Genomic DNA, 12,680 nt, shown 5'->3' on the forward strand with positions numbered 1-12,680 from the left:
TTGGTCAATCGTTTTATTTTAAATATGCTGTAGGAGCCGTAGTTTGATGAAGTTATAAATATCACTACGTTTTGTGAACACAGGGGATTAGCTCAGTTTTTGTCGCTTGTTTAACTTCTATGAACTGCAGCGGCTGCAGTGCGCCACAATAAAGCTGATAAACAGGTGAAGAACCCAACTAGACAGAACCACTTCTGATTGTTTGCCAAGTCAAACATCCAATAAAAGTTCCACCAAGCCACTGCTGAGGCACTGGGGTCATGTTTCTGGACACAACCAAAAGAAGGTTCAATGTCCAAACTTATTGATTGTTCTTGGTGATTTATTTTCCTCTTTCACCAATTACAGAGATCAAACTTTCATTTGTTCTCATGCTACCACTCTTGCTCTGGTAAAAACCATCGGCCCCAAACCCAAATGCCTGCTGGTCCTTCACCAGGCCCCTACACTTATAGAAAGTGGACTGACCCACATTACTTCCTGTCTAAATTTAGAAAATAAATAAGAAAAATAATAAAACAAAAAATAAATAAAATCAACAATTATCAACCTACAAATAAACTCTGTAAATAATACAAAAAAATATAAATTTAAGAATAAAGTAACAAAATTCAAATGGATAAAGAAATAAAGAAAAAATAGCTCCAACAACTTCTATTCCGCCTTTTCTCGCTCTGTATGCCGGCATTACACACGACCCGTTGCCATGGCAACTGACAAACAACAGCTCAACGAGCAGATAGAGCAGAGATTACCGATCAGGGGAATCAACACCATAAAGCAAACATTTCCCACACAAAAAAGTAGCAAAAACACTAAAACAGAACATCCAGTCTGTTACATTATGTTGTCAGGCTTAATGTCTATATTGTGATTATTAATAAGTTTTCGCCTGAACACCGCGGTGGTTGATTAGCTGATTTAAACAGCTGCTCTACTGATGACTTGGTGGGTTGTTTAGTGCTAACGGAACCAAAACACACCGAACTGCGCAGCACATGCTAATGTTATCAAAGTCAATAGCAGGCTAACAACAGTTAGGCTAATATAACTGACCCACTGCTGTCTTGTTCAATGTTTTCTTTAAATTAAAACGTTTTCCTCACCTGTGAAATATGAAGCTCTTATTACCATTATCTATGGTTGAATTAACTGCTAAACATTGCGTCCGCTGTTCTTTTTCTTTGCGTGATTGTAGTATTTTCCTGACCACCGATATTCCTGACTCAATGGACAGCAATGGCGCATGTGTGACTTACGATAAATTACTAATATCCAGTCCAGTAACATATTTATCCATCAATGCTGCTGGCGCTTTGTCCTTCTCTCGCACTTCCCGCTACTTAGCAGTGGGTGTCAGGTTACATTGTGTTGCATTCAATGTTGTCGGAAAAAAGAGATTCATGCGCTTTATGTCCGATTTGCCATAACTATTTATTGAATTCACTGTCGCTAGCTGGGGTGGCAACAGGGGTGGCAAGGCTCTCGTTTGTAGATCCGCCCCTGGTTCGATCGAACCCCAGGGGTTCGATGAGTCGGTCTCAGGGGTTCGGCGGCCGCGGAGGTAAAGACACACTTATGTAAAAGTCGTGAATACGCCCCTCTTTGCCATCACTCGCTGCAGAGGATCACGTTACATTGCTGAGCCAATCAGAGCTGTGGAGCAGCTCTGATTGAAGGAGCTCCACTCTCAGCATGGATTTGAACTTGTGTCTTTAATTACTTCAGCAAAGCTCACAGTTTTTACCAAATTCTGCAGCTTTCGGTGTACTTCTAAATCTGCTCCTCAGTCACATCTTTTCGGGGTTGGTACTGCCTCTAGTGGCGTGGAGGTGGTAACACAACTAATATAATTACATTACTAAATCAGAATACCGCAAAGTCTTTATTATTTATTATAAATTTTTCATTCTCTTAAGAATGTAGAGCTAATTAAATGATCTAAATAAGACCTTATTAAAGTGGTTCCAGTTTCTCTCGATGGCCAACCTGTTAAAACTGTGGCAAATTTTAAATACCTCGTTCCTGGACAGTCAGCTCAACTTTGCTGAAAACACCGACTACATTTTGAAGAACTGTTCTCAGAGACTCTACCTTTTAAGAAGACTTAGTGAATTTGTGGAGGGTGGGGGGATCATACTTTATTTATTAACATTTTTGAGAACAAAAGACATGAAATCCTGCTTTCAGCCTGAAAATGTGTGCTCTCGAATTATGGCAGAAAAATTCCCCTGTAGTCTGGACTGACTGAATACATTTAAGCAGTGGTGAAGAAAGTACTCAAAAAATGTACTTAAGTAAAAGTACAAATACACAGACAAAAATGTACTCAAGTAAAAGTAAAAGTACCACATTAACATTTTACTTAAGTAAAAGAAAAAAGTACTGGATTTTAAAAATACTTAAGTATTAAAAGTAAAAGTAGCTACTTGCTGAATAATACCTAATCGCTAATATCATTAAGTGAACTGATCGTATTTCATTTTAATACATTAGAAATGTGCCATTTTAATGAACAATGCCACAGATAAAGCAGCTTTTTATTATGTTTACTCTGTAACATAGTTTAGACTTAGATATTTGATTCTATACATCATAATTTCAGGGATGGAAACATCTTGTCTCCTGTCCTAACATAGCATGAACTTCACTTTTTTTTGCCACTAGTGGCTTTTATTTTGAAAGAAATCCAACTGGCAGGGGAGGACATGGAAGTCCTATAGGACTTAGTAAAGATCCGTCCGGAAGAATCGGGTCGTTCCTGAATGTCATATCACTATATTGCACTTTGGTCAAAGCGTTGTCCCATATATGCGACACCTCAGTCAACACGTCCGTACAATAATTCACCACATGACTGACAACTTTTTTTCATCCAGATGCAACATGTGTCCCAGTACAGCTAGCTTTGCTAGCATCACGTCCACAGATCTTACCTTTCTTTAAGCTTTCCTTCCAAGTGACGCTAAAAGTTAGACTAAGTCCCCACCGTCTGTGAAAACGAAGCGCTGCTGATTTTACATGTCGCCATATCTTATGATTTATGCAGCTACTGTATTATCGAGTAGTTAGACATCTTCTCCCGCTCAGAGGAAACCACTGCGCATGTCTGGAGCTCCGCGTGCGAGTAAAGGTGGAGGCGAAAGCGCAACGCGACTTGGATGTAACGAGTAACGAGACACATTTGTAGAAATGTAGTGAAGTAGAAAGTACAGATACTTACTGTAAAATGTAGTGGAGTAAAAGTAGAAAGTATCCATTATTAAATCTACTTAAGTAAAATACAGATACACGATAAATGTACTTAAGTACAGTAACGAAGTACTTGTACTTCGTTACTTCCCACCACTGCATTTAAGTAACAGTGCTGCCAATAAGTGTCTTGAACTAATGTTCTTCTTTGCACTTCTCTGTGGTTGCTGGGTGTTGTGACACACTTCCTGTTTGTGTGACAGGAAGCACAGTTTGAAATACTTGCAGAAGATTGTACTTTTTCAGATTCTGCAAGGTGCCTGAAGAACGATCAACACACAGGTAAGACACAAGTACCTCTCTGTATGCAGGACTGCCTGGGTTGCTTGCTAGCTGTTCTAACAATGTGATAAAGTGAATTTGGTGGTGTGATTTGCAGTATCTTGGAGGAAAGTGACACCGACTGAATTTCCTGTTTGAGCTGGGGTTTTGGTTGCAGTCGTCATTTGTCTTAATGTCTCCATGGCTGATATACTCGCATTGAATCATTTTTGCAGAAGCCATGCTGACTCGCATATAGAAAGATTAAATTGTATTCTCTACAAAGCACCACATATCACAAAAAGATTTTGCAAGGTATTCTCATTCAAATTTAGTCCAGTTTATTCCAAAATGGCGCATTTCGATACACTGAGTCTCATGCACAGAAACAGGAGACTCAACTGCTCGATTGAGACACCGTGGAATTTTTTGATGATACTTACTCAGGTAGCTGTTCCAAAACATATGGTCTGAAATCTGTAAGGCAAAAAACAATGACAAATAAATGTTACCAAGTACTGTACCCTAGTAGGGGAAAATTATCTAGAGAAGGCAGGCAGACAGCAGGTCTCGCACCCAACCCTGCACTGGCAAGAGTTGCTTTGGAGCTTTTTGCGGGAGTCCTAATTCAGAGTGGGGTCCAGAATATTGATAGTAAAACTAAAAATCTTTCCTCTCGTCAACATCATGCTCCCCGTGGTGCTGAGACAGGCGGGTGGAACTGCAAAATGGACGGCAGAGGAGGACCTAAGGCAGAGGGAATGGAATTTGTGGTGACACTAAGGAGTTCTTAGAAATAGGAGGGAGTGAGGTTATGGATAGACTGCACTTATATAGTCAAGAGGATAAAAAAAAAAATACTGCCTGAAATAGGAAATAAGTTTATGGAAATCAGAGACAGCCACATGCATCTGGTGGCAAAAAGTTGCATCAAGCAGAAATCTGGAGACAAAACAGGAGTGGTTAGATGTTGTATAATACCCATAAATAAAGTCAGCTGTTCACAATTTTTATGTCAAAAGACATTAAAATTGTAAACTTTAGCTGACGTTGAGACATCTGCAAGGCATTACATGCCTGCTGACACACAGACTCACACACACATGGCAAGAAGAGGAGGAAAACAGTTAGCTGGTGATCGCCTGTGAAATTAATAACGATATATAAAATATTTAGAGCACTTTTTTGGACACTCAAGGCGATGTGATTGTAGGAGCTACTTCATAAAGGTCAACTATAGCACAACAAAATAGGACACCCACCACAGTGAAGTTGGGGCACCACATACCATCTGTTGCTCAACGGCAACCAAACTCCATCTTGGGTGTTAGAGGTGGTGGATTGATCCAAAATATTGAAAATATTCATACCAAGTCACTATCAGATGGATACTAATTCAATAAGATTGATAGTTCAGTTTTGCATTTCCTCTTGAAATTTTATTTTATTTTTGTATCGAGTACCTCTACTACTGACACAACAGTATTCCAGTCACCCCTATTAGTAACACAGGTATGGGTAACATATGGATTCAACAAGTATGTAACAACACTTAGCATAAGCAGTTACAAAGTCGGCCTTCTATCACCTGAAGAACATCTTCAGGATTACAGACTAATGTCTCAGCTCGATCTAGAGAAACTCATCCATGCGTTTATCTTTAGTTGCATTGATTACTGGAACAGCGTCTTTACAGGTCTGACTAACAAATATCCTCCAGCTGCAGCTGATCCAGAACGCTGCTGCTGGTGTTCTCACTAAAATTGGGGGGTTGTGCTGGAATGTATGGAGGTGGTTGTGTATACATTAAAGATCTGCTGTTGTTGTACCAACCTTCCAGACCCCTCAGGTCTTCAGGTTCTGGTCTGCCCTCCATGCCCACAACCAGAACCAAATGAGGAAAATAAGCATTCAGCTTCTATGCACCACAAATCTGGAACAAACTTCCAGAAAACTGTAAAACAGCTGGAAACACTGAGTGTTTAATTCTAGACTAAAAGTTGCTTTTGAAACGTAATGAATTAAGAATTTAACGATGGCATTTGACTTAATATAATGTTTTGATTGTTGGTTGTATGTTGCATGACTTTGTGGTTTTATGATGTGATGCACTTTGAAATGCCTTGTTGCTGAAATGTGCTATACAAATAACATTTGATTGATCGATAAGCAGTTTATTTGGAATGGTGAGTTGTTTCTCTGCCACAGACACGTTGAGCAGTGGATACACAAGCTTGACTGAGAGCGCTTGTCACAATGACAAATTTTGCTGGATGATACATTGTTTCAGAAGTTATTCCAATAAATTATATTTTTGTTTTGAGACCATTTTCAAGTAATGCAATGGTAATGACATAATGTAACAACAAATAAAATGAATTATGAAGTTTCTGTAAACAAAATTCTTCTTTAAAAAGGGTCTAGTTGAAACTGAACATTTTTGTTGTTCAGTTTTTGGTAGAGAGAGAGAGAGAGAGAGTAAAGATAAAAACAATGAATGATGCAAATGGACAGATTATCTGTCTCATATTATAAACTGTCAACATAGTGGCAGTTTAAGCAAATATGTAAAAAATATTAATTTATAAAAATTACATACTGCAGCTTTAAACATGTCAATCCACTTTCAAATCCTTTAAAAAAGACGGCAAAATAAACTCTGGTTCTAAACACAGAATCAGCAGGCAGAGAATTCCAGAGACACCAGCTCAGATACAAGAAAGTTACAGAAATACAGTTCATATCGTGCTTAAAGTAACATTTATTACTTTCATGAATTGCTTTGATGAATTTTTAAGTTTCTTGTTGTCTTGTGTTTGCAGGTTGTTTATCTTGTATGCCTCGTTTTAGGACACGGAGAAGAGATCTTTGGAGACAGGCTTCCAATAACCAACGTATAAAGATCAGTGGGTCTACCTTTCCAAGAGTCCTTCAAAAGACGTGCCTGTTAGCTAAAAAATAAATAAAAAAAAAAACAGCACACCACAGAAGATAGTTTGTTAAAATATACAGCATCCATATCGCAACCATGAAAGAAGAAGAGAACATTCTGGAGCGCAGCGATGTAGCCCCTGAACCATCGTCCATTGTGACTTTTGAAAACAAAGCTCAAAAAGCTTCAGGGTCAAAAATAGCTCCTCCAGTGGCACCCAAACCTGCTTGGTTTAACCCAAGTCTGAGGAAAATACAAGTGAATTCAGATCAGAGGAAGCAAACCAGTGATTCAAAGGAGATACCCGAGGCAGGTGTTACCAGAAGCTTTGGAGGCAGGTCTACCTCAGGTACTGTTAGCATGTCATTCAAACAAAAGATTCGCTCTTTTGAGACATTTTCTACTGCAGAAGCTCAGGAAAAAAGAGCCAGCAGAAGCTCCACTCCCCATTCCAACTTGCTTACTTTGTTAAAACAGGAGTCTGAAAGTGCCTGTCATTCTTATCCTGCCTCAGACAGACATGATGGCAAGAGCAAACAAGACATCCCAAGAGAAATGCAGTCAGATCAGTCAACATTTGTTGTAAAAGAGAACATCTCTGTTCCACCTTCTGTCATCACATCAGCTATGGACCAAGATTACTGTCAATCTAAAGCCAAGATGTCTGAAGATCAGCTTTCTTGCTATGAGATGGGTATTAATAACCTACCGTCTGACACCACCTGCTTTGAAACCGGCTCTGTAATGGATGATGCTAATTCAGTCTCTGTCCATGATGGTTGCAAACTCCAACCATCCGAAAAGGAATCTGAGTCAGAGAAAGTGGATATCAGCAAGTCCAGTGTCTTACCCTCTGCTTCCTTAGTGAGAATGAATCAAAAGGAAGGAGAGAAAAATTTAGATGAGAACTCTGGAAATGATTGTGAAGAGCGTCTGAGAACAGCTCAGAGCACTTTCCACACAACGGAGTGTCAGCCCCAGAAGAGCCAGGAGGGAGAACATTTTGGGAAAATTATCGCCTTCAGCAATCAGGTAATGTGTTACAAAGTAAAGAATTTTAATTATGTATCTTATCTGTTTTGTAAATATTTGCAAATATAGAGCCTGGCTTGAAAAAAGAGCATTATTAAGTGTTAATTGACAGAGGCACAGGCGAGAAAAATTAGCAATTAACAAAAGATGTGAGCAGGAGACCAGGATGAGAAATGACAGGAGACAGAAAACAGATCGATCATACCCCCTCTTCATGGGGCAGTTCTTTGTGTCTCTCTGGATTCAAAGGGATCATGACAGGTCAGGGTTTCAGAGTCTTGTCCAAGATCATACAAGATCACGAGATCATACAAGGCCCATAATCCTTCCAGTCCACTAGATGGCGCACACCACTACCTCAACACTAGAATTAGCAGACATTCTTCTGCTTATATTATTTAATTAGCCTTGAACAGTGAAAGCATATATGCTCAGAGGCCTATACATAATAAAAGCTTGAAAACATTTACCCAAAGTTGACCCCGGAGGGAAATTTTAGTGTTGGAATTAAAAATGGGCGTGGCCAAATGCCTCTACGGCTCACGGGAGGATTCTTAGAGACTCCCTGAGCAGGATGGAGGGGGGGGGGGAATCGACTTCTTTTGGGGGCAAAATGAATGTACGTAGCTGGACGTAGCTACACCATCGGTAGCCTACAGGCTACTTGTTAACAAGCTTAAGATGATGTATTGATATTAGCTAGTCATCTTTTAGCTAACATTACCTGCATCCAACAGCTTTACTCAACTCAGTCGGTTAGTTTGGAGGAAAAACTGTGAAAAGTTCTTTGCGTTTTGCTGGTTTGCTGCCGTGATTCTAACACAAACCTACGTAGCTCCGCCCAGCAGCAGCAGGTCTCCTTCACAGGTGGAAACCCAGCGCGAGCGTCGTAGCGCTCATGTTGCGTTTAAAGGCGGCTCGGAAAAACAGGTTACAATATGTTAACAACGGATTAAACAGTTTTAACTGCTGATAAAAGTGACAGAGGACACAGATATGGGAAGTGTGGAAGCCTCTACTGCCGGGGTGGCCAAGTCCAGTCCTCGAGAGCCACCATCCTGCAAGTTTTAGAAGTATCCTTACTCCAACAGACCGGGATCAGCTCTACAGAGGCCTGATAACGAGCCAGTCATTTGATTCAGGATGAGGTGGAAGGATTCTATCTTTTTACAGATAATCTGTCTCATATCATACTGTCATAACATAGTGACACATAAATTTGTAAAAGAAAAAATCAATTTTATGACAGTTACATACTGCAGTCTTAATGCATTTGAGATTAAAAGTTATCAAAAATGTAATGACTCACTAGAGCACAGGTGTCAAACTCCAGTCCTGGATGGCCGCTGTCCTGCAACCTTTAGATGTTCCTCTGCTGCACCACTTGAATAGAATAATTAGGTCATTAGCAAGGCTTTGGAGAACTTATCTATACAAGGAGGAGGTAATTAAGCCATTTCATTCCAGTGTTTTGTACGTGTGGCACATCTAAAACCTGAAGGACAGCGGCCCTTGAGGACTGGAGTTTGACACCCCTACACTAGAGGGACCTGGAAGAATCAGTCATGACACAGGGGTGAGCAAAAATATCAGATTTTATTAAAAGATAGAGCAGAGCGAGCACACTGGATCGTCAGCTGCAACACTGCGAGGCACGGGGGAGAGATCAGTGACTTGAGAAATACTTCAGAAGGAATCTGTTGGTGTGTGTGATTGGTCTGCCAATCAAGTACTGTAATGATCGGAGGAAGGACAAGGAAGGGAGCAGATGCTGCACTGACAGAGGGTTCTGGGAGGAGTACCAGGGGAGGAGAAGCGATGATGCTAGGCGATGTTCATGACGACGGACTCAATCCCCCTCCACGTTCAGCAAAAGCACAAAATCCAAATCCAAATCTTTGGTCAGACAGCCTATGGTCATACACGAAGGGGCAGAGAGCAGAATAGGTATCCAGAGGAGTAGGGGTGAGTGGGGAATCTGAAAAACGGGCATGGGTCGAGATTCAGATAGGCAACTAGCGACAATCCAACAAGGGCAACGTCACAACAATGAGGTTGAGATGAGAGTACTGGAAAACTACTAGTGAAAAGCGTTCGATAATCTGGCAGCATGAGTGTGACTGAGAGAGGGTTAAGAAGGGAAACAATCAGGGAGCAACACAGGTGCAAGGAATGAAGGTATTGAGGAACGTAACATGGATCGGCTCAATGCAAAAGACGCGGCACCACATGAGCATCACAAAAAGCTTGGGTTTCATGTATGCCAAAGGGTGGGGCTGGATGTCTTTTGTTTACTCTTTGACTCATACAGATTCCAACTTGTGTCTGGTGACAGAATCAGGTGATACTGTATCCTTCTCTCCACAATGTGTGATGGCTGGACTGGGGCTGGAAGAGTAGCAAAATTCCCCTCTCTCACTGTTTGCACACGGTTTGCTCTAAATTTCACATACATCATCTGATTTGCACCAAACTGGAGATGAAATACTTTTTTTTTAACTTCTAAAGAGGCGAATTGGATTACTTTTGAATTTGACTCCACTCCCTTAGACTATTTTCAACAGCTGTATCATCATCCAGTCAGCTCTAGATTTTGTGTGCATCATCAAGGACTGCTCAACACATTGGTGTGGTAGGTTGATGACATCACTCAACCATTTAGAGAAGAATCATGATTATTTGGTAATTCCTCCAGCTTCTCCCTGCATATGATTATAAGATTGAAACTGTATCCTCTAACCATTGAACACCACACATGACATGTTCCAAAGCCTAAAGGAAGTCCTTGCCAAACCTTTGCCATGAAACAGGAAGTAAAAATAATTCCTGTCTGGAAGGTCCAATCTTGGCCAACTTGTCACTGTACTTGTACTGATTTGAACTGAAGGCAATTTGACAGATTTGCCGAATGTGCCAGCTAGTGGACCCATATGAGAATGGTGTGAGGGCATTGATGATGGTGATGGAATCATCATCCAGATCCCATCACCATCTGGGCAATGGGATTTGGATGATGGGAAATGATGGGCAGCCCTCACAGCTCAGCGAGAGCTGCTCAATGTTACTTGCAGCTTTAAATATAAATATTTTAATTGTGTCTATTTTTCTAGGTTTCACAAGCAATATTGCGTTCCCTTCCTTCTTCTGACCATGGCAACCCTCAATCCCAAAAATTTCTGGAGACTCCACTTAAAGATGTTGACAATCCCCAAGAGTCTGAGCTGGGTAAAGACTGCACAAACAAAGGTTTCTCTGTCAGGTGAGATTGCTAAAATGGGTTTGGGTTTTCAGACAGATGCAGAAAATGTTCACAGGCGTGTCACCACCGTCATACTCATGTTCGTATTTCATCTTTATGACAGCCTAGCCACTCTGACAGAATGCACCACTGAGCAAGGAAGGCAGACCTCTGACCGAGAAACCTACGCTCATTCTGTCATCTCAGTTATCCCTTCTCAGGAAATACAGAAGATGATTGAGGAAGTTGAAGCTTTGGATGAAGAGACACTGAAGGTACAACCCCCCTCTCCCCAAAAGATAATCTTTAATAAATTTGTGAGCTCTTCAAATTTAGGCTGAAAAGCACAGAAAGCAATATCAATCTTTAAGACTGCATGAAACTTTTATCTTTGAAGAACCTTGGATAGTATGAGTTACAACATTTAATGCCCCTTTGTGATCAATAAAGTATTTTTGAATTTCAATCAGAGACAAAGTTCAGTTTATCTCCTTAAAATGGTCTTTTCCAAGCTATGCAAAGCATGCCTAGGAGTTTTGGTTAACACAGAGAAGACAGTTGCCGAAGAAAATTGTGAACAAAGTTTAATTTGTATTTTAAAAGAGTAATAAATCACAGTGAACGGCAAAACTTTTCTGGGGTGAAACCAAAACACGGGTCGCCATTGAAATAGCAACAAAAGTTGAACATTTTTCCGTTCTCTTGTGTTACATCTCCAGTCCACATGTGCATGTCTACATGTAACAAGCTTGAAATTTCACATGCACAAATTTCGCCAGTCGCTTTGCTGGAGGAAAACAAGTTATTTTCGCCTCATCGCACAAGTTCCATTAAAATGAATGGAGAAGGAGCGACATTAACTATGTGTTGTAAAGTCATAGACGTATATTTCTGTGCAAAGTCAGGTAGCTCAGGTAGAAAAATTACAAGACTGGTAATCATAGAGCTCTGATTTCATGACTGGCTCCACATCCTGGGGCAAAACAGGTCTATTTTTAAATTTCTAAGAAACATCTAAAAACAGGTCTACACATTAAAAAAACTTAGTGCTAAATAATTTTTTAAGAAAAATTAAAAATAAAGTTTTAAAATGAAAGAAAACAACAACTAAACTCTGTTCATAATTCTGCTTCATACTTCTCAGCAACTATTGAACATCCATGTTGTGATTCTGCACAAAGACGTAGGAGCAGGGTTAGGCTTCAGCATCGCTGGAGGATGTGACCTGGAGAACAAAGCTCCAACAGTAAGGAGAACCCAGAGGACATTGTTAAAATATCTTTTTGCCATGACTCAGATTGCATATATTTTGTTTCTAGGACACTATCTACAGTGGTGGTTGATGGTATTGCATGTATTACATTTTCATTTGATCCCTGTGGGTTAGATAAATTCAGTAGTATATAAAGTAAAAGAATTGTGCCGAGAGCAACACCTGTCTTATAACTACTAATTGTCTGTCCATCTTGCACTCTGATGTACCATAATTTCTGAAAAAAATGTAAAGTTACTGAAACTGCCTTGCTTGCGGCAAAAATCAACCCCTTACCTGGAGAGAGCGTTCCACCTTTTCCAAATGAGATCTATGTGTTCAAACTTAGAGAGGCTGGATACTTGTCCTAGCTACCGAAAGCTGCACATAAAATTATATCATCGCTCTTCACCATATTTGGAAGTGTGACCAACACAGGCTGAATGGCTTCCTTCACTTCCTCTGCTGCCATTGCTAACACTGCAATGCAGAAAGTCATTGACATCATTCGCAACTTTTCCTTTTGTTTGCTGATTGGCCTGGTAGAAATTCTACTAGGGAAATCCATATCAATTGGAGAAAGCCCAGACAGAGCACTGAAGTGAGATTAGAATTGAGCATAATTGTGTAGGAAGGCCAGACAAGGCAGAAGTTCCAACTATGGTGCCTCCATAGTTGGAACTCTCTCATCCACTTTGTCAACAACTGAGACC

The 12,680-nt window shown here is 40.3% G+C and overlaps 1 protein-coding gene and 1 long non-coding RNA gene across 4 annotated transcripts in view; one reads left to right on the plus strand and one right to left on the minus strand.

The window, feature by feature from the left end:
- LOC106940176 (uncharacterized) overlaps nucleotides 1-12,680 on the minus strand; it is a 25,231-nt gene that overhangs the window by 7,653 nt on the left and 4,898 nt on the right. The window contains exon 2 of the long non-coding RNA XR_001423021.1: nucleotides 3,550-3,553. This is a non-coding gene — a long non-coding RNA (uncharacterized LOC106940176). The remainder of the gene's footprint in view (nucleotides 1-3,549; nucleotides 3,554-12,680) is intronic.
- Nucleotides 3,288-12,680, plus strand: part of il16 (interleukin 16) — a 15,081-nt gene continuing 5,688 nt past the window's right edge. The window contains exons 1-5 of one of the 3 annotated variants that reach the window (XM_015022839.1): nucleotides 3,288-3,534; nucleotides 6,336-7,477; nucleotides 10,588-10,736; nucleotides 10,840-10,990; nucleotides 11,860-11,961. In XM_015022839.1, coding sequence (XP_014878325.1) covers nucleotides 6,542-7,477; nucleotides 10,588-10,736; nucleotides 10,840-10,990; nucleotides 11,860-11,961 — 1,338 coding nt within the window. In that variant the 5' untranslated portion in view covers nucleotides 3,288-3,534; nucleotides 6,336-6,541. The other 2 variants (XM_015022841.1, XM_015022840.1) reach the window with 2 other exon arrangements.

The sequence above is a fragment of the Poecilia latipinna genome, unplaced genomic scaffold, assembly GCF_001443285.1.
Source record: "Poecilia latipinna isolate Pla-1442-1.1 unplaced genomic scaffold, P_latipinna-1.0 Scaffold3114, whole genome shotgun sequence".
Lineage (NCBI taxonomy): Eukaryota > Metazoa > Chordata > Actinopteri > Cyprinodontiformes > Poeciliidae > Poecilia > Poecilia latipinna.